At 37.6% G+C, this 23,160-nt stretch overlaps 1 protein-coding gene across 1 annotated transcript in view; it reads right to left on the reverse strand.

Moving 5' to 3' along the window:
* The window catches only part of LOC311073665 (ankyrin repeat and SAM domain-containing protein 1A), a 134,833-nt gene that overhangs the window by 15,556 nt on the left and 96,117 nt on the right, over positions 1-23,160 (reverse strand). The window contains 8 exon segments of the mRNA XM_084099573.1: positions 199-336; positions 412-450; positions 452-580; positions 1,770-1,877; positions 3,862-4,008; positions 4,144-4,242; positions 17,535-17,647; positions 20,978-21,047. Of these exon segments, the coding sequence (XP_083955699.1) occupies positions 199-336; positions 412-450; positions 452-580; positions 1,770-1,877; positions 3,862-4,008; positions 4,144-4,242; positions 17,535-17,647; positions 20,978-21,047 (843 nt within the window).

Genomic DNA, 23,160 nt, shown 5'->3' on the forward strand with positions numbered 1-23,160 from the left:
AGCACGAGAGAGAGAGAGAGAGAGAGAGAGAGCTGCTGAGAGAGAGAGAGAGAGAGAGAGAGAGAGAGAGAGAGAGAGAGAGAGAGAGAGAGAGAGAGAGAGAGAGAGACAGATTTCAGTTGGTCTGGCAAAATCACATCTAAACACCATCAAGGGAATAATGATCTTATAAAGAGAGGCTGATAGAAATATGATTACATTGGCCTCGTAACCGCACGATTCAAAGATGAGCTTCTCGGGCTGGTGGTGCCAGTTCTGGACTGGTGTGTACGGAGCCGCCAGACTCGGGGGTCGTAAGGTCAGACGAGGTTCCCGCTGACGCTCCTCATATTTCTCCTTCAGGGAAGAAGAACTCTTTTAGGATAAACCTCATCTGAGCAGAAGCGGAAGGAATCGCTGAGTTTGACTCACTTGTGGTTGTGTTCTGTCGTTGGGGCCGCTGTCGGGTGGCCGCGTCATACTCGGAGTCGGGGCCTCTCCTCCTCCCAGAATCCCCTGCGGGCAACAGCGGATCCATAGAACGAGTGTAGGAGTCTGAGAGACTGAGGGGAGACGAGGTCTGGGACACGAGATCCTGACACTGCAAAAGAAGTGTTCAATGAGGGCGATCAGCCAACAGGGAAGATGTGCTTCCTCATAAATGAGAGCGAGAGAGAGAGAGCTTCCAGTATTCTGCACTTTGTTATAGACTATAATCAGGGCTGATGCCAAATTTCAGAGGGACTGAAGTACCGTCCGTTCAATGAGGCAAACTGTTCTCTACCTGGGTGTGTCAGCGGAGGAAGTGTCATAGCAAACATCTTCCACACATTTATAGCGGGAGAGGGATAGCACATTAATGCTAAATTAAATACATTTATTTTTTATGAAATAGTTTATTTTAAATAAAAATATTTAAATATCAAATAAGTTTTATTTTTCTTTATTTCAAAAACAATTATGCATCAATTCTTAAAGGTCCTTAAAATGTGCTTCTGTTTTTATTCATGCAATATATAATCTATTGTGTTTTTTTCGGGTGCGATATGACCAATTTGATTGTGAGATTCAGCCAATATCCTTCTGTAAGGGCCAGAAGTGCAGTCAAGCTGAAGTTTGTTGTTGCAAAAGTCAACAGAGGAAACATAAAAAACACATCTGGACATCAAAATACATGGACACAAACTCTAAAAGGCATGGTTTGTGAAAATAAGACATGGCATTAGTATTAATTAGGGCTGGGAATCGATAAAAAAAATAACTAATTAAATCGCACAATTTGCTGTGATTAATCGCAATTAAATCGCATTTCCCCCAAACTTGTAATCATCAATATTTAAACGTAGAATCACTAATTAAATTAAACAACAAAAAAAAGGGGAAAAAAAGAAAAATCTATTAAATGCAATAACTGACAAATGTATTTAATTTCTTTCTTTTTATTGTCATTGATGAAGACCAGATGAAAGATGAATCATGCCAATAAACTACTGTAAAAATATGAAAACAACACTGCAAAATAACAATGAAACAAACATGCAAACATAACGTTTAAATGTTTGACACATTTAAATTAATACATCTATAGATCAAAGTTAGATCTGTTATAGTTTGACACATTTTTCATTACAGTCAACTAAAATTGCATTAATTACTGTACATATCAGTAAAATGGAGTAAAATTAATCAATGTCATGAAAAAAAACAAAAACCCTGCCAATATTGAACAAAGTGTGATTGTGTCCCTCCGCCTGAGGTCTGTCCATGTTACTGTACACCGCAGCACTTACTCTGATCTGAGAGAGGCGAGGAGGTTTAACCGGCGGCTCCTCATAGGGCCGCTCAGCTAACGATGCGATGATCCTTTTCCTGTGGCCCAACAACGTGATCTTCAGCACCTACATGTACACAAAACACACACAAACAAACATTAAACTCCATTAAACCCAACGTAAATACCCTGAATAGGCCCATTCACACCAAGAACGATAACTTTAAAGATAACGATAAATACATTAGCGTCCACACCAGTGGACAATATTATTTATCATAAGCACACGCTGCAGTTCTGTCGTCTGCCGCTTTAAATGCTCGAGCTCGTTAAAGCAGGATGGATTCTGATTGGCTGTCCATGTTTTTATCGTTCATCAGCTGGAAAAAATTGTTTTGAAAGTGAATGCAATGATATTGTTCTTCTGTGCCATTATGGTTATAGTTGTGGTGTGAACTCTGCTATTCTTTAAAGCTACAATATGTCATTTTTTTCGCCGCTAGGGGTCGCTAACCTCTTACAATAACAAAGGTGTAGGTTGATGACGCAGTGATAAGCGGAATCATGGAACTTGTCATCATGCTAACGGATCTAATAATGTTTATGGATGAGTGAATACATTGATGTTTTTTAACATGACTGAGGTATGAAGCAGGTCGCGATTGTATGAGAGATAGATATCAGCGCCACACGCGAGTCCCGCGGATATAAAGGAATGAGGACGTTTCATTCAACCGAACTACCGGCAAGTGCTGAATTACTACTCACACAGGTCATTTATTAGACGAATAAAACTTGTGAGGTAACGCAGCGCTGTTTCACTTGGTCTAACGTTACACTATCACACTAAACTGCACTTGAGTGTGTTGAAAGTTATAATGTTATTCTATGTGTTAGTTTGTTGGCTATATGAGACGAGCAGTAAGCTAGATCAACATTAGAATAATATACTGATCATATTCTAACATTTCATCATGTTGAGCTATATAACATTGATTTGTTTTATGTACATTTTCTCACCTGTCTAATAAAGTACATGCAAGACGTCTCTGTGAATTCGAAGTTTGTCGCGGACATTAAGCTCTCGGCATCTCGAAAACGCCACGCCAATATTGATCCTTGTTTTAGTTCTTTCCTTTTGTCCCAAAGTCTGCTTGCCATGGTCCATAATGTTTGGATGAAACAACAACAGCGTGAGCGCGCCGCTAGACGTAATGCAGTTTTCCTAGTCTGTCGCCATGGTTACTATGGCAGTACAAGCGGAAACCAGGGATAACGCGGATATTACGTCATTGACAGGCGACGGTGAACAGGGACAGGCACTTTTTAAAATTGTGAACTTCTCTGAAATTAAAAATCTTTGGGAACTTTTGGAATATTGAAAGTACACAACTGCAGGAAATATATCACACTGTGCAAGTGATTTTTTTGTGAAATCTTACATATTGTACCTTTAATCTTTAATATTGAGAATGACTTTTAGAACTATATCTTTATTGTTATCCTATATATCCTATAGTTGTCCTTGGTGTGAACAGGCCTTAATTCAGAAACAAGTAATTAAATTACTTTTACAAATAAAAGAAAAGCCAATATGTAAATAATATTACTTTTGTAACACTTTACAATAAGGTCAAGTTACAATTAGTTAACATTGGTTAATACATTAACAATGAGCAATGAATGCGTTACTATTTGTTAATGATAGTTAATAAAAATACAACTGTTCATTGTTAGTTCAGGTTCAGTATTAAAAAACAAAACTTTTGATTTTAATAAAGTATTAATAAATGTTAAAATTAGTATTAGTAAATGTTAAAATTAACATTAAAGGAATAGTTCACTTCAAAATGAAAATTCACTTCAAAATGAAATATCTTTCTTTTGTGTTCAACAGAAGAAATTAATACAGATTTGAAACAGTAAATGATAACAGAATTTTCATTTTGAAGTGAACTATTCCTTTAACTATGATTATTTTAATAGTTACTTCATGTTAATAAAGTAGTGAAGCAGTAAAGTGTTACTGATACTTCATATAAAAACAAACAAACAAAAAAGCAGTCTTTACTGACGACTGTAAATGTCTGAATGAATGCCGCTGTCCTCACATTAACGATCTCCAGCTCCCACAGGTTCTTCACACACTCGAGCGTGCGATAGCCGCTGGACATGAAGTTGTGCAGGTATTCCTGAAGACCCAGGATGTCCAGCCACGAGGAGAGGGACGTGCTGCCGTCACAGCCCAGTGCTTTCACCTGCACAAAACCAGTACAGATCAACAAAACAGAGATTATTACAATGATGGACCTCTCACAAGATGATCCTGATAAAGTCATAGGTGATAAAAGGCCATCTTAGCATGTAACAGATGATTTTAGACTGACACAGACCTTTGGTAAAGAACGTGCAGCGCTGATGATCTTCCTACGATGTCCCGGATCCGTGATGCCGATTTCTCTCAGATCTTGCTCTTCCATTACATCATTTCCCTACACAAACACAACCGTTAGACATACTGTGAAAGATAGCTAGTGTGTTTTAATGTTCACAAAATGTGATATTTTTTTTTAATGTGATTAATTAGATAAATGTATTTATATGATGTATACATATAATACATTGCATAAACCTAACAACATTTAATGAGGTTTATGCTAGTGAGGTTAATGTTTAAACCATGGGGAAAATAAAAATAAACATAAAATCTCTGAAAAAAAAAATCGTATTTTGCTTCTCACGCAAGTTGATCTTGTTGAGTTTAGTTTAGATTAGATTAGATTACAATAAACACAACACCACAAAAAAGAGACCCAAATACACAACTCAATATCAATACTGAAGGGCAATAGTGCTCCACTCGCTCAATGTGTCTTTTGTCTGAACACACACAAGGTTTAATTCAACATACTGCAGACCACCATTGAGAACGGCAGCTTACGTTTTAGTCACTGAACCACCTTTACTTCAACAATGATACGGTATGTCTCCACTATATGGATTACGGACACAAAATATTATCATGTTGGACAGAGACGGCACACATCTCACACTGTTTGTATGAGTGCGCGTGTTTCATGTTTCTTTATTGATCAGTGTCATAAACTCTAAACGCAGGACATCTAACACAGCAGCATCTGAGCGATCGATGCAAGACGGCGCAGAGAGCAATCTGAGGTGCTGATCTTACAACGAGACCTTAAACACACACACACAGAGAGAGAGAGAGAGAGAGAGAGAGAGAGAGAGAGAGAGAGAGAGAGAGAGAGAGAGAGAGAGAGAGAGAGAGAGAGAGAGAGCACGAGAGAGAGAAAGAGAAAGAGAAAGAGTTTTTCCATCAGGCCTCGCAGTCCCTTTATACTCAATTAATGCATTTAAAGAGGAAACACTGTGTATAACCCTTCCTGCACCTCACTGGTAGTGTTTTGAGATCTACAATGAAGTGAACTGTGATTTACAGTGAACTGGCACATTTAGTGTCCAACACGCATTGCTTCAGTGTATGCTGTGAAGCACCGGCTGTCGTTATGTGCCGAGAGTAAATGCTAGCAAATATAAACACTGCAACACAATACTTCAGTCACAATCCATGAAACAACATCATCAAACCATAACATACCAAATCAAACAAAGTAAAAACAAACAAACAAACAAACAAACAAACAAACAAACAACAAAAACTCCAAACAATAATAAAACAAAACCAATAATACAAACAACCAAAAACAAAACCTCCAAACAAGTACAAAAATTTCAAAACAAAATCAATAAAATACTAAAAAGGCAAAACGAAACCAATAAATAATATAAACCATAAAAGCACAAATCAAAAACTCCAAACAAAATAAAACCAATAAAACACAAACAAGCCACAAACAACTCCAAACAAACAAAAGAAAAAAACAATAAAATGCTAACAAAAGGCAAAACACAAAATTAAACAAATACAAACAACCAAAAACAAACCACAAAACACACAAAAACCCATTAAAACAAAGAGTAAACCACAAACAAAACAAAAACTCCAAACATACAAACAATTAAACCAATAAAACAAACAACTTAAAGCAAACCAGAAAACATAAACTCCAACCATACACAAAACAAAACCAATAAAATACAAACATGCAAGCCACAAAAAACTCAAAACAAAATCAATAATACACTAACAAAAAGCAAAACACAAAATGAAATCAATAATACAAAATAAAAAAACACAAAACAAAACCTCCAAACCAACACAAAACAAATAAAATGCTAATAAAAAGCAAAACACAAAATGAAACCAATAATACAAACAACTTAATGCAAACCACAAAGCAAACCTCCAAACAAACCGTAAACCACAAACAAAACAAAAACTAACAAAATCAATAAAACAATAAAAAAGCTAAACAAAATGTTCTGATCGGCTGTGATTCGGTCCCTCCACACTACACTTCGCTGGACAGACGGAATGGAGTAAAGGTCCTACAATTGTGCCTGGTGAAGGAAGACAGTGGTGCAGTGGGTAATCATCACAGACGTCCTGTGCAATGAAGGATCTGCAGATCTGAATCAAATATGAGACATCTAATGCTCTGATGAACATGACGAATCACATCACTGTCCGTCATCGTTCACTCCACTCAAACAGCATGAGCGATCTGAGCCGCTTCACGTCTCATCTGCTCATCCGGGGGTAAAGTGAGTGAGGGAGGCAGATGGGGAATAGGTTCGAGTAAAACTGCCCAAATCATTTAAAGTGAAGAAACGGCGGCTGAATGCAGAAAGGTTAAGGTGGATCAATCTGTCTCCGTCCTCTTTTCATCTCCCTCTCTATTCCACTTAACTCTTCTTCTCCCATTATCAGCCTTCAGTAAAGACTGAAATCTGAGTATAACACACAGAGATGTGGATCATTTTTTTCTACAAATGCGATTATGCGACATCTGAATACGAAACAAATGGAGGATGTACATTCAGTGGCTCCAAAAAGTATTGGAAACTCACTAGTCACCTATCAAACTAAATCGCATCAGCAAACTAACGCTACAGATTTTCTTTCACTAACTAATGTCACTTTTCTGAACCGTTTTTCATAATTTCAACCCCATGTGCCGATTGAGAGACTCAGAGTCCATTCTTACAAAAGATTCACACTGCAACACAATCCTTCAGTCACAATCCCCACTTCAACAAGAACATTTTATTTCTAAAATAAAATAAAATCAAACAATAGCCAAACCAAACACCACCAAAAACAATACAAAATCAATAAAACACTAGCAACTAAAAGCAAACTCCAAATAAAACTCCAAACAAACAAAACAGAACCAAACAACCCCACCTAAATAAAACACAAAAAGACAAATCAAAAACCCCAAACACTAAAAAACAATAAAACACTAACAACAAAAAGCAAAACGCAAACCAAAACCAATAACACAAACAATGAAAAGCAGACCACAAAACAAAACTCCAAACAAACAAAACCAAACAACCCCATCCAAAAACACAGACAAATCAAAACTCCAAACACAAAAACCCAATAAAACACTAAAAGCACCAAAGCAAAACGCAAACCAATAACAAAAACAAGAAAAAGCAAACCACAAAACAAAAACTCAAAACTAATAAACAAACAAAACAGAACCAAACAACCCCACCCAAATAAAACACAAAAAGACAAAATCAAAAACACCAAACACAAAAAAACGAATAAAATACCAACAACAAAAAGCAATAACACAAACAATAAAAAGCAAACCACAAAACAAAAACTCAAAACTAATAAACAAACAAAACAGAACCAAACAACCCCACCCAAATAAAACACAAAAAGACAAAATCAAAAACACCAAACACAAAAAAACGAATAAAATACCAACAACAAAAAGCAATAACACAAACAATAAAAAGCAGACACACAAAACAAAAACTCAGAACAAACACAACACAAACAAAAAAACAAAACAAACAACAAAAGGACTGTAGGTATCGTTCATGTCTGTACCACAAACAATGAAGGACGAGGCAAACTTTTGTATACTTTGCATTTAAATCCCAAACCCCACGTATATAACACTGATTCTCCTTTGCAAACAGCACTAATAAAAGCTTGTACCTGTATGACTCACGGCTCTAGAGACTTCGTAGACTTTGCGAACTTTGCAAAGTAATGTTTTTTTAGAACTATCCAATTTCACAAAGACATCTGAGAATAAAACTTTGATTCCAGTTGTGGAGAGATTCCTCATGACGGCAGGAGAGAATCAGGGAAGTCCACCAAACAACAGCTCAATTCCAGCAGCAGTGCAAGAGAAATCAAGAGAAATCTGCTGTGGAAAACCTCAGAGGAAATCTCTCTAAAGCACAGGAGCTTGAATTAACTTTGAGGAACGATGCAGATGCTTTATGACTACAGAAGCATTTGTAATCATTCTGCACACTAGCAATCATGTCAATGACATCAAGAGACGCCTTTTTCAGAAGCACCAATCAGACGCTGGCTGGTTCAGAGCACCTGCACTTCTGCCAATCATAAATGAACCGGCGTGACGCGGGTCAATCCACGTCCAGCAAAGGTCACTCACACATTATAAATATGGTCGTACTGATACAAGAGTTGTGAGGCAAACATTCAATTATTAAAAACAAAATGTACTGATAGTTTGGTGGTTGTTTTAAAAATAAAGTGCTATTAAATTGTATATGATAGATTAATGTAAACCAATAGACTACCATAAATAACGATAGGCCTACACATTATATTATATATATATATAATATAATATAATATAATATATATATATATATATATATATATATATATATATATATATATATATATATAGATAGATAGTCAAACCAAAAATTATTCAGACACCAGATATAATTTTTTTTTTTTTTTTACTAGTGTGTGCAGGACACTATAGTTAATTTATGTAAGTGAGGATAGCAAAATAAAGTAAACTGTGACATATTATACCCAGAAATTATTCATACAGTGACTATCAGTAAAATTTATACAAATCTGGGACCCAAAATTGGGACACTTTGACTTTCAGTGATTTTTCTTTAATTGCTAATGGGACCTTTTTACACCACAGACTGAACAAAAATAAGCATTGCTTGGTAATTGGTTCACCTTAATTGGTATTATCTAATTGTGTAGTTAAATTTCACAGCTGACAGATATTCAACATAACTCATCTGTGAGACAGTCTAACAGAAGGATGGACAAAACCAGTGAAATATCAACTGATCTGATAACTCTGAGTTATTGTCATATTTCATTACCATTTTCTAAACTATAGCGAATAAACTGTGATAATGTGAGAAATGTTGAAGGTGTCTGAAAATTTTTTGGTTTGACTGTATATTTGCAAAAATAAACTTCTTTTGTGTCAAAAGTTAAGTTTTAAGGGATCTTTTAAATATTTAAAGTCTTTTAAGATGATCTAGGCTGTATTTAATCAAAAATCAAAAATAATGAAAAAATGTGAAATATATTACAATTTAAAAGAACAGTTTTCTGCTGTATGTGAATATATATTAAAATGTAATTTATCCTGTGATGAAAGCTGAATTTTCAGCATCATCACTCCAGTCTTCAGTGTCACATGATCCTTCAGAAATCATTCTGATATGATGATCTGATGCTTAAAAACATTTCGGTCACACTTTATTTTAAGGTGACGTAGTTACATGTTACTACATGTACTTACTATAGTAAAAACAGTAATTACAAGTAACTAACCCTAAAACCATAACTCTATAGTAAGTACGTGTAGTTGATTAATAATACCCAGTGCTTATTGGAGTAAGTACAATGAAACTACATCACCTTAAAATAAAGTGTAACCAACATTTCTTAATATCAGTGTTGAGAACAGTCGTGCTGCTTCATATTTTTGTGGAAACTGATAGATTTCATTCAGGATTCTTTGAAAAGAAAGTTTAGAAGAACAGCATTTATTTGAAATCGATACTGCACGCGCACACGCACACACACGCACACACAGACGCACACACACACACACCTGGTACTGGTGTTGATATCTGATCGTGATGCCAGCTCTTTTCTGTGGCCGGTCATTCTGAAGCGCTATTCACTGACCCAAACGTGAAGCTAATTCCACTTCTCACCTCTCTCTGCAAACACAAGTGCCTTGAGGACGGTGTAAGCTGGCTGCACATGGGGACAGTGGCAAGGAGAATGCTAACATCCTCCGGCCCTAAAACGGACCACATTTCAGGCTTTTGAAGCATTTAATTTATTTATTTGTTGTGTGTGTGTGTCTATTTTCCCACTTTCTCTTATAAACCAAATGTAAGATGTCTCTGATTGACTAACCTTTTTGTATGTGAAAATACTGATGTAGTTCAAACTGTATATTCCCAAAAGGCTGAGCAATATTGAGCAGACGCATCTCATTTATTTAAACCTCTTTCCAATAACACTGAACAGATCACACCGTTCTCACAGGTAAGACACAAACAGCGGAGTACAGCGCTTTAGATCGCTCCGAGGAAACTAACGGATGTAATGAACACACTTAATTAACCTGCTTACCTGGATATCACGCATCTACCCATCACTTCTGACATCGCAGAATTACATTTCCCATAATGCACCTCATGAAATCCACTTTGTGCCCTCAGATTTTCCTTCATTTTTACATGCGTTTTAATACTCAGTAAGTAAAAATAGCAACATATTAAAGTCAAATCGGAGACAGTTTCTTAATGCAAGACCTAAATACACTGCAGACAAGCTCATTTTAATTATTGATCAAATATCTCCGGCGAGATCAAAGGCGATGGGCTTCTTTGGGGGTTGAATTATGGAGAAGTGGAGTGCAGAGAGGAGGACGGGATGGGTAGAAGGAATGGAGATGGATGCGGGTGGTAATGCACTTCTGGAAAGACGTAAGACGAACTCACCCCAGGGGCCGGTTTCACAAAGATAGACTTTGACTATGGCTTAGATATAGTAGATAGTCAGACTTCAGATAGACATCTAAATCAGACCGTTGCACAAAGCACTCAAGACTCTGACTATCTTAAGTAGGACTACACTGCAATGCATTCTGGGTAAAATAAGACACTTTTCAAAACAAAAAACATGTCGGATCGAGTAAGCGCATTCAACCGCTCAGTGCAGTTTACCCCAGCGGAGAATATGTGTTTGTTGGAGGAGTATAAATGACGGTGTATGTTTTTATGTTTCCATTGTTCGATCGCGCCCGTGCCTCTCTCTCTCTGACACACACACACTTCAGCATTGCAATCTTGACATCGCAGCCTGTTATTATGCAGCATTCACAGCAAACGCGAATAGAGCGTCAAATTCGCGTCTAGTTCGACGCTTGAACATTTTGAATCCATTCGCGCGTATAAAGCGAGCGTTTGAAGCGAAATAGACGGGCGTTCAGAGCTATGACTCTACTACCCCCAGTTGCGTGAGCGGTGTATTGCATTTCACGCATCGCCCGTGACGCTTGCGTCCACTGCTCAGACTATGAAAGGGAGCGCGTCGATCGTTGCTCGCGTTGACTATGTAACAGAATGTAATAACTGGAAGAAATGTTTAAATTATGAGCCATTTTCCCTTTTCTTTTGGCAATTTGTAACTGATTGTTACTGCTGGTTGCCAAGGTAACAGAGTCTTAGACCTAAATTAGCCTGGGGGTATTAAAGGTGTCTAATTTTTTTGGTCTAAATTAAGTAAGTCTTTATTTTTGTGAAACAGTCTAACTTGCATTAGACTAGTCTATGAGCACATTTTAGACTTGTCTAACACTATAGACCGGTCTAAAATAGCTTTGTGAAACCGGCCTCAGGTGTCCAAATGAAAGCGAGAGCTTTGAGTCGTTCTCCTGCACTCCGTCTCCAATGCATTTGGAATTAGTTGGGAAAGTAAGAGCAATGTTTTGGCCTCTATCTAGTATCGCATGTGTGTTACTCCAGCTCTGACTTTCAGAAGTTCTTTAATATGCATGAAACCACACTAGTTAAAAAAGAGATGTGAATGCTTTTAATTGAAATTAAAAAGTATGGAACAATACTTGTTGAAACTGTTTATTTGATTTAATTTAATAATGTACAAGCGTGAAATCTTCAGCTTCTAGTTATAGCGGTGGCGTCCGGTGTAGACAGCTTCTAATTATAGCGGTGGCGTCCGGTGTAGACATGCTGAAAGTAATTAAATATCATAAACGTCCAACTATCTGATAAAACCATAAATTGATGTACATACAATTCTCCAGGCTGTTTACACGACACCATTTTCAACTAAAAACGTAAAACTTTTTATGTGTTTTGGCCCTTCATTTACACGACAACGGCGTTTTTGAAAACGGTCTCCGTGTAAACAACAAAAACGCATATCTCTGAAGACGATGACGTCATGCACATGCCTATTACGTGTTCAGTCTATAGTGTTTCATCGCCATCTAATGGCCTGGCAGGAGAATACAGCGCTTTTAGTCGTTTTCTCGGATCCGTGTGAATGGGGATCGTCTGTACATGGAAAACTCAAAGGAAAAACTTCTCCGTTTTAAGCATATCGTTGTCATGTAAACGTACTCTCAATTATAACTTTTGCATTTCAATCCATTTTAGTTGCTGTCTGGAGCCCCTGTTCTCTTTAAATATAGTGAGGAGAACTCTGGTAAACTAAGATGAAAGAGAAGAGAGAGGAAAGGAAATGCTAAAAAAAAAGTGTTTATCCATGTAAAAAAAGCCCAAGTGTTCTGCACCAGTATTATCTTAGAGAGAACGGATCGTCAATCCTACACTCTGCCATGAAAAACAGAGCGTGAGCAGAGGAAGATGAAGTCTTCATCTCCAAAAAAAGACAAAGACGAGAAGGAGCTTTACAGTGATGTTCAAAGCGTCCTGCAGATATTAAACACATCGACAGCTGAAGATGCTAAACCCGCTGAGCTGTTAAAATGGTCATGTGTAAACGCCTGCCTCTTTCCAATCAGCTCACAGTTAAAAATGACCTTTCTGCAGTTTCAATGTAGAGATGAAATTGAGCGTTTTTCTTAAGAAGCTCAAAGTGTCTAGGCTACAGTATGATGAGGTACAGACCAGCATATAAACAAATCCAAGCCGAATTCATTTCTTACTCGTCTCCACTGTGACACTCAGAGTTAAGTATGTAAGAGAGTACAGCTGTACGGTCCAGCTAAGATTCATTAATCCTGCATATATAAATCAGCACAAGTCCACAAATGCATTCAGGCAAGGCAATCTGAACACAGCAGAGAGACTGGCCTCCTGTATCTGTGTTACTGTGGACTTCAGCTGTGCTGAACACTCACATTCAAAGAACGCATTATGTGATTATGTGACCGCATCATGCCACGCCACTGACTTTGAGCACAGCATTATGAGCTGAGACTGCATATATGCTACCGTTCTCTTGCTTACCACTGCTGCATTTATTTGAGCAAAACAGTGAAATATTACAAAATCTTTAAAATATGTTTCCTATTAGAATATATTTTAAAATGTAATTTAATCCTGTGATGGCAGAAATCATTCTTATATGATGATTTGATGTTCAAGAAACATTTCTGATTATTATCACTGGTGAAAACAGGTTTACTGCTTAATATTTCTGCGGAAACTGTGATCAAATTTCTTTTAGGATTCCTTGCTGAAAGTTAAAAAAACAGCATGTTTTTTACTTTTGTAACATTGACTGAATTTAATATGCCGTTGCTAAATAAAAGTTTTTTGTTTTTTGTTTTTTTTTTATCATGCAAAACAAACTTCTGAATGGTACCGTATATTGAACAGTATATGACAGAATGGTGAATTTTGTTTACTTGTGTGAGAAGTACAATTGTTGTTAATTGTATGACTATTTTTTATTTGACTGGTTTTAAAGTATAATTGTGACTACCCTCGTTTGGACATCAGTGTCATTAATAGCTAACTGAGAACTTTAATGGAATTTAACCTCTGCAATCTTTCTATCTACGCAACACCTAGCATGATGTTATGAAGGAGCTGTAGAGATGGCCCGATGCATCAAGAGAGAGACACACACACACACACACACACACACACACACACACACACACACACACACACAACACAGCTGACCAGCTTGGCCATAAAACCTTCATTACTTCTGCAATGAGGTGGCTCTCAGAGTAGAACAGAGGGCGTCCAGGGGCCCGTCTCTATCTTTGATTTACAACACACACATCGCCTCCCTCGGCCAGCTGAGGCTTTCAACCGCATCACCATCAATCCTCATTACCTCACATGGTAAAAACAACACAGCCCCTTATGAGGAGTCCAGGTTCTTTAATACAGCATCGTATGGGCTTCTCAATCTGGCGAAGAACATGTTTGTGGGCCGTGTCCCTATACATCCTCAAAAACATGTGAATCAACAGCCAAAAAGAGAAGCGTTTTCTTTGTGAGTGTTACAAATTCCAACTATATACACTTTGTGAGGAAACTAAGTGAGAAAATGTTGTGCGATCTCCAACATGTTGCTAGCATGGTCTGGAAGCCCAAATCAAAAGATCACGATTTGGCTGTCTGAGACAAATTTTGGGAAACCTAGAATATTCCTCTAATCCTGCTGCGGTGAAGTGATACTATCGGCATACAAAAAAGAAAAAAATTATATATATAATTTTTTTCTTTTTTTTATGCCAATAGTATCACTTCACCGCAGCAGGATTAGAGGAATATTCTAGGAGGATATATATATATATACAGTCATGCTCAGAATTAATCATACCCCTGGTAAATATGATCAAAAATGGCTGTAAAAAATAAATCTGCATCGTTTATCCTTTTGATCTTTCATTCAAAAAATTGCAAAAATCTAACCTTTCATTGAAGTAAAAGAATTGAAAGTGCGGGGGAAATCACATTATGAAATAAATGATTTTCTCAAAAACACGTTGGCCACAATTATTGATCCCCTTTTAAATACCTTTTTGCAATCTCCTTTTGCCAAGATAACAGCTCTGAGTCTTCTTCTATAATGCCTGATGAGTTTGGAAAACACCTGACAAAGAGATCAGAGACCATTCCTCATCAGATCCTTCAGATTCCCAGATCCATGTTGGTGCTTCTTCTCTTCAGTTCAGCCCACTCATCAGGTCAGGGAACTGAGACGGCCATGGCAGAAGCTTCATTTTGTGCTCCGTAACACATTTTTGTGTTGATTTTGATGTTTGTTTTGGATCGTTGTCCTGATGGAAGATCCAACCACGGCCCATTATAAGATTTCTAGCAGAAGCCGCCAGGTTTTGATTTTTTATCTGTTGATATTTGATAGAGTCCACGATGCCATGTATCTGAACAAGATGTCCAGGACCTCCAGCAGAAAAATATGCCCACAACATTAAAGATCCAATGGTATATTAAATTGTACACATGGGGTACTTTTTATCCTTGTGTGCACCAAACCCATCTAGCGTGTTTGTTGCCAAAAAGCTCTTTTTTTTGTTTCATCTGACCACAGAACCCTGTGCCGTTTGAAGATCCAGTCGTGTCTGACAACTGAATATGCTGGAGTTTGTTCTTGGATGAGCGAGGAGCATTTTTCTTGAAACCCTCCCAAACAACATGTGGTGATGTAGGGGTTGTTTGATTTTTTTTTTTTTATATAGGCTTTCTGACCCCAAGACTCAACTAATCTCTGCAATTCTCCATCTGTGATTATTGAAGAGTCTTTGGCCACTCAAACTTTCATCCTCACCGTCCATTAAGACAATATAGACGCACGTCCTCTTCCTGGCAGATTCGTCACATCTTTAGTTGATTATAACTTCTTAATTATTGCCCTGATGGTCAAAATGGAGATTTTCAATTCTTTAGCTATTTTCTTACAGCCACTTTCTATTTTGTGATGCTCAACAATCTTTTGATGCACATCAGAACAATATTCTTTGGTTTTACTCATTGTGATGGATGATTAAAGAAATTTGGCCTTTGTGTTTCCTCATATTTAAACTCCTGTGAAACAAGAAGTCATAGCTGGACAGTTTCATGTTCCTAGTCACCCTGGTGTGCTAAAAAAAGGTCAATATTAATGGGAATATACTTCAGAGATATTGTATGCATAAACAATTCTAGGGGTATCAATAATTGTGGCCGACGTGTTTTGGAGAAAAACATTTCTTTCATAATGTGATTTCCCCCCCACTTTCAATTCTTTTACTTCAATGAAAGGTTAGATTTTTGCCAATTTTTTTAATGAAAGATCAAAAGGATAAACGATGCAGATTTATTTTTTACAGCCATTTTTGATCATATTTACCAGGGGTATGATTAATTCTGAGCATGACTGTATATTTATTTATTTATATATTTGTTATTCTTTGATTATATATATATATATATATAATTATTTATTTATTTTAATGGTGATAATATCACTTCACCGCGGCAAGATTAGAGGAATATTCTAGGATATATACATATACACATATACATATCTTTGCACACCCTATATATATATATATATATATATATATATATATATATATATATATATATATATATATATATATATATATATATATATATATATATATATTATTTTATTTTATTTTATTTTTTTAATTATTATTATTATTATTTATTTTTTTGCTATATATAAGTGTTAAGTTTCAAGACAAGACATGATAAAAATTAACGCTATAGGCTGTTTTCGTTTGCTAACCACCTTTTCAATCCCGCACTTAATGCAGTTCACAGTCATCGAACGTGTCACGGCTTGATGATGTAAAACGCTGGATGGGTCTTCTTGCGTATTATTGAGTTTTTAACGAGTCTTGACTGTTGTTAAGTCTGACATTAAAGAAATCTGAGATCCTACAGAGTGACATGGGTTACAGCGGGGATCATGTTCATTCGGTCTGACAAGCAACAATCGTAAAGGACTATTAAAAAAAACTATCTAAAAAAACAGATTTAGAATACTAATAGCTCACCTAAGTTTAAAAAAAACTGCATGATTTGAGGTATAGTTCTTGTTGATGATAATTTAAGCCTTAAAAGTACTAAAAAGTACTCTTTAGTAATTGGGTTTGTCAAAACCTATTTTCCAGAGGCTAGTGTTTTATAAACCTTTATTGTCTACAGTCTGCAGTTATTGGACGTAACGGAGCTCTGCCTACATAGAAATTCCACTTAGCGTCCAATCTCGCAACAATGTCCTAATTAGGTTGTTAATGATTGATCATTCAGGCCCTGGATGAAGACCGGGGCATCCGCCTTGAATAAGTGCCTATTTTTCCTATAGCAAATCATGTTAAATCAAAGAACCCTCCCCGTTCATTTGACCTCCCAGTTTAAAGCGAATGCTGACTGTCCCGCTGCTGTTACAGAAGTGTGCTTGGCTGCAGGTCCACTCTGCTACGGCAGCACACTTCTAAACACTTATTTATTCAGGGTACAAGAAAAACCTCTCTTTTTCTGGGAGTGTGCTTGAAGGTGATTACTCTGCAACATCACAGTTACTAGCCTATATCCATAACCACCAGACTATCAAAACTGCCATACAAAAATATAAGCTCTTTGATGACAAGCATTTTGTAAAGATGTGAAGATTTTCTTAATGGCAATCTGATCAGGCATGGAAAGACACCAATAGCAAATCCAAATGGCAAAGTAAAATGTAAAGTTGTTTTCACATGTAAACAGTTTAGACAATCAGAACAGAGTACATTCACATGGAGAAGTCTTAAAGGCACAGTAGCAATAAAAGTGAGATGCTTTAAAAAAAAATACAAACAAGGCATGTGTTACTCACCATGAACCGCAGGTCATCGAAGCCGTTGAGCAGAAGCTTGCTCTCATACTGTGGAAGGCCTATATGCTCCAACCAATCACCGACCGACTGCTCCAGTAGCCTCCCGGATCCACCTGCGGACAGAGGAAGGCGCTTGAGCAGCGAGAAACCGTTGAGACGATAGCATCGGCACTCGGAGGAAGAGACGTGGCACTGCCACATCATCCTCGGCCAGCAGTGCCGAGAGCACAAACACCAAGAAGGCAGAGGCGACAGGATCCCGGCCGAGAGGTGTGGTCGCTCCCACAGCAGGGGCGAACCACGCTTCCTAAGAATGAAGTTCGTGTTTCCGAATTTGGGATGAAGATGGGCCCAACGCTGAGGTTGATCACAGACTTAGACTCCACATTACCTTCCAATTTATATTTAAGAAGTTGTAACAAGTTGCTATGAAATATGCACACAGAAAACAACTGGGGGCCAAGACCAGCAATTATCGAAGTTTCCATTTGAGTCCAAAATCAGCCTATGAATCAAAGGTTTGATTTCACAATCCAAACAGTGAGAGAAGACGACGTGCATCCCTAGAAACAACATTGTAATAAAACCATTTTCTTTAGAATCCCGGCAAAGCTAGTTCCTGAAAATGCGAGCTTGCAGATCCATCTTTGCACACCCTAATTGACTGAGCTGTTTAATGAGGAAGAGCACAGTAGGGGATCAGGAAAAACTTTCCCTCCTGGGGTGTCCACGTGGAGGTAGGTGCACAAAACAAACGTCCCACCTTTAACTAACACAAGCAGACGTGTTGTCCATGCAGAGTGACTCTTAATAATAACTCTCAAAACGTCACAATCTCCTGATCTCCTAAGAGTGACTAAAAATTGCTATGAGACTGGAAACTCTTAAATTGTGCATACTGCACTCTTCATCCTCATGCAAATTAACTTCTAATCCAATCTCTATGATATTGGTACTTAAAAGTCAGGCAGAACTGCATGACTTGCATTGTACAAAGTCACTCTGTGGTTCTCAGGATCAAAGGTACATGAGATCAAGCCCTGGTGTTTGGTAGGCAGAGAGAAAAAAAAAGCTATCACAACTCTTTGCTCTGATAAAACTCTTGATATCGTCTTTATTCTACAACAAATAAGCCTGCCTATGATTAAATTTAGTTGCAGAAGAAGAAGCTGACGGAAAAGAGGGCACCAAACACATGCCTCACTAATAAACCTAGACTTGAAGAAGTTGGTCTAATCAAAGAGGAATTAAAAGCAAAAGTGAACAGAAAACCAATGATCCAATGAGAACTAGTATCTGCCAGTGTTATTCAACTTAATCAGAGACTCCAAACCACAAAAGTACAAGACTCGCGTTTCCAACACAACAAAGTCTTCCCAGAATCGTAGAAGTCCACTTCCCACACCATCAGACAATCCGCCGAGTATGTTGCAGACGTCTAGATATCCCTCTAGTTCCTTGAGACGTCACGGCAGCTGCTCAATTAGAAATGCAAGGTCAGTGGGATGTTTGTCAACCCTGCTCCACAGAATGACGCTCAAACTTGACACACTTTGCAGGGCGAGCGGTGCAGACGAGTCTGGATGTTGTAAGAAATGCAGCAGTAATCCCTTCGGCACAGAAGGTGCGGTTTCCTTGTTCAACCGGACACTGTCAATTCTGCTCTGCAACACTCCTGCTCCGTCTCCTCCTTTCTCTCCCTCACTCCTGCTCTCCCCTCCCTCTCCCTGTCTCCTCCCCTCCCTGCCTCGCTCGCTCTTCCCCTCAAAGAAACTGCGGGCCTGCTGTCCATTGTCTAAGGACTCATCGAACCTTTGTCCCATCCATTGACCTGACCAAGACCAGTCCTCTTTTGCCAGTGTAGTCGACTACGGTAACAATATTAGAGGCATTGATTCAAAAGACAAAGAAAGAAACAAGGTGCAATGATAAACAGTGCTTACACAGAAAGCAAAGCACAAACACAGAGGCATATGCAGAGCTTCTAGGCTGGAGGGTGTAGATCTGAGATTATTGCCAAGCTGCAGGGCAGTTCTTCTTCTAATTCCCCTGACACTCATGCATGTTAATATTTTAGCACCTTTATCCACATAGACAGAAACAAAATGAAAAAATCTGTAAAAAATTCTGTCGCAGGAGTTTGTAAATGAAATATGGTATTCTTGATGTGACATATGCCTTTATTAGGCTTGATATTAGGAAAGGTGGGCCAAGTCAAAGTCAAAGTAGTTCACTGTAGTTAAAAAAACAAAAAACAAAACGTATTGTTACCATCTAAAATGGTTCAAGTGAACCAAGATTGTTCTGGGAGGTATCTAGGTGGTGGCTTTCTAGCCTAGTCAAAAGAGCCCACTCACTGTGATATTCTGGTCCCTAGATTTATTTGTCCATTTGATTGCTTATCCAAAAATCTGAAGTCTGATTTCTTTAAAAGGTAATAGCACAACTCAATAAGCTGCATGATTTGAGGTATCAAACAGTGCAGGACAAGCAACACTTTAAAGTCTTACTTTGATTATGGGTTTGTTCAATATATATAATATTCATATTGTCAAGGACGTGCAAAAGTAATAAATGCTGGCTTTAGTAAGCACCAGTAATACAATTAAAAACCAGGAATCATGTCCAAGTAGGATGCCCGCAGGAAACAGGAAATGAGGTCAGTGCCAGTGCCATGTGACAAAAGGACAGTGGAAGGACTGGTCCTCTAGCTAGTTATATGGGCCAATGAACCCAGTTGGAATACAAAGGGCCCTTGCAGAGACACAAACCACTTGAAACAGTGTCTACAGGCTTTAAGATAAACTGATGTGAGGATGGTGATTTATTCAAGGCTTAAACTTAAGAACAGAATCTTCCCCGTCCGTTTTTGCAGGAGTTGCCAAACCGTGCTTACAGGACCGAGTGGTACAGCAAGCGTGACAGTCTCGATTGCTGTAGTTTGGTTAATTCCAGAGGAAGGTCAATAAACTGCCTCCATACAGAACAAGGTCATGCATCACAACAAGGCTGAATCGTCAAGCATCTCAGCGCCCATTGATTTAACTCTCAAGTGTCCCCTCGTCCTTCAACGGCACACTGGGATTTCTCATTCTCCATTTAAAGGGCCAGCCAACCCCATATCCTTTATTCATTAATGTAACTCTTCTGGACTTGGCCTTCGTCCGCCTCTTACCCATCAAGAGGTTATTGTGTTTCATTGCTGGTCTGCTCAGTCAGGTCTCATTTCATAGGGAAGGTGATCCGAAGGCAGATCCTCATTCAAACATACAATCCCCAAAGACACGTGATGCTCAGTTAACATCAGGAGACCAAACCACCAGCTAACTTTGGCTATGAGCAGTGATTGAAAAAACATCTCCCCTCTCAATTAAAACACAATAAATTAATGAAACAGGGCAGCAGTGTTTAGACACAGTTGAAAGGGTTACGCCATCACATACCTGTGGCGGAGCAATCCTGGTCTTTGGAGAAGTCAATGCCGGCACCAATCAAAGTCATGATCTTCTCAATCTGTAAGAGAAAAAAACCCACAATGAGACAACCACATGAAGACACTAACCATAGCGCAATTTGGAAAAAAGCAGCTGTAATTTATGTTAAAACTTTGCATTAATGATTTCCCAGCAGAGCAGATGAAGCGGTAAACAGCGACAATTCCGACTGAGAAAAACACCATCTATTATCCCAAGGTTATAAAGATCATGCACAAGGCAAATAAGAAGTGACTTAATGTTGGACAGAGAAATATCTGGTTACACCAGCCCTGACCAATAGAGTCACAAGTGAACTGAGGGTATGTGACTCACCCCCGGTTACACATGGAAGACAATCCATAGTCTAAATACTACACACCAAGACATTCAGGTAAACCCAAAAACATGCAGGAGATCAAGGGGACAACACGTCATTTCATACATTCACCATCATCAATCACTAGTCAAACTTCTTAAATGTCTGACTATAAGAAACCGTCTGAAAAGGCATAAGGGTAAAAGTAGTTCTGTCTTGTATTTGATTATATCAATGTTTCTAGACGTTAGCAAAGTCAAGCGACTCTTCTCTTGGATCTCATTGGAATCGGCATTCATCGATCATGACGTGCACACCCTTCAGTGATTGACAGAATGCTGCAGTAACTGAAAAACACTGATTACATCAGCATAGTCTGATCGTCATTTCAATATGATAAACCATTCAATCGTGAAAAGAATTCAATGACTTCAAAAACAGGCCGTATCCGAGTCAGAGATTAAGATCTTGTCCTTAGCAGTTTATGAATCTACTGAAGTGTGGAAGCAGCTCATAACTTCAGTACAGCAGTGGAGTTATGTAATAAAAAGACAATGGAGGAGGAGGTGATGAGGCATTTACAAATGACGCACAAATTCTTTTAATTGTCTGTGCGACTGATATTAAACACTGACAGAATTGTACAAAAAAAAAAAGGAGTTAGTAAAAGAAAAGTGTGACAGCAAAGCTGCCGAGCAATAGATTATCAAAAGTAGTGAGGTCAACAAGAGAGCAGTAGACTGGAGAGGGGAGAGAGAGCTTGAATCCTGCCACCGCTGCCAAGACAAGCTGGCCCAGAGAGGTCTCGAGAAGACAAGGTTTCCAAACGTCTAGTGACACTTACAAATTTAAAGGAATAGATAAAAAAAATACATTTAAGTTCTGCCCTGATTTACTCATCCTCAAGTTGTTCCAAACCTATATGACTGACTTTCTCATGTGGAACAAGGAAAGAAGATATTTTTAAGAATTTTAATGCTGCTCTCTTCCATGCATGAAAGCATATGTGCTATTGAACTTTTGACTTCAAACTTTGGTCTCTTTCTCATGCAAAACTATTAGGCGTATATTACTTAAGATGACTTGGAATACCTCCAACGAATCACATTAGCAACTTTTTTTTTAATTGTTCTTTTTGTCGTACATCTGCGTTAATTGTATGTAAAAGAACAGCATGAACATTCTGAAAAATATCTCCTTTTGTGTTACATAGAAGGAAAAAGTCATATTGGTATGGAACAACAGTGCTATTTTAGTATTATTTATATAGTATTTATTAATATTTTGATATAGTTTATAGTTCTTATATTTTAAGTCTTACAGTATTCTTGTTATGCGGTTTTGTCATTTTTATTTAATTGCTTTTATTTATTTGTATTAACATTTTAGTTATTTTAATTTATTAAATTTTTTATTTTATAGTTAATTTTTAATTATTTCAGCTAGTTGCCAAGTCAACATTTATAATAAATTTATTTTTCAATCTAACATTTGTATTTTATTTCAGCATAATTTAAATAATTTTTAATCATTTTAGTTAAAGTGATAATGAATATCCCAAAAATTTAAATTCTGTCATAATTTACTAAACCTCACGCTGTTCCAAAAGTGTATGACTGACTTTCTTCTAGAGCATATTTAAAAAAAAAAAAAAATTGGTAACCACAGTTTCAGTGATCATTGACTTACACCATATGTTTAAAAAAAAATATAAAGGAAGTCAATGGGAATTTGTGTTTGGAAAAAAAAAAATGCAAATGTAGTTTGGTTACCAAAATGCTACAAAATATGCTCTTTAATGTTCCACAGAAGAAAGTAAGTCACAGAGGTTTGG

Source organism: Abramis brama (assembly GCF_963993115.1).
Source record: "Abramis brama genome assembly, chromosome: 22".
NCBI lineage: Eukaryota > Metazoa > Chordata > Actinopteri > Cypriniformes > Leuciscidae > Abramis > Abramis brama.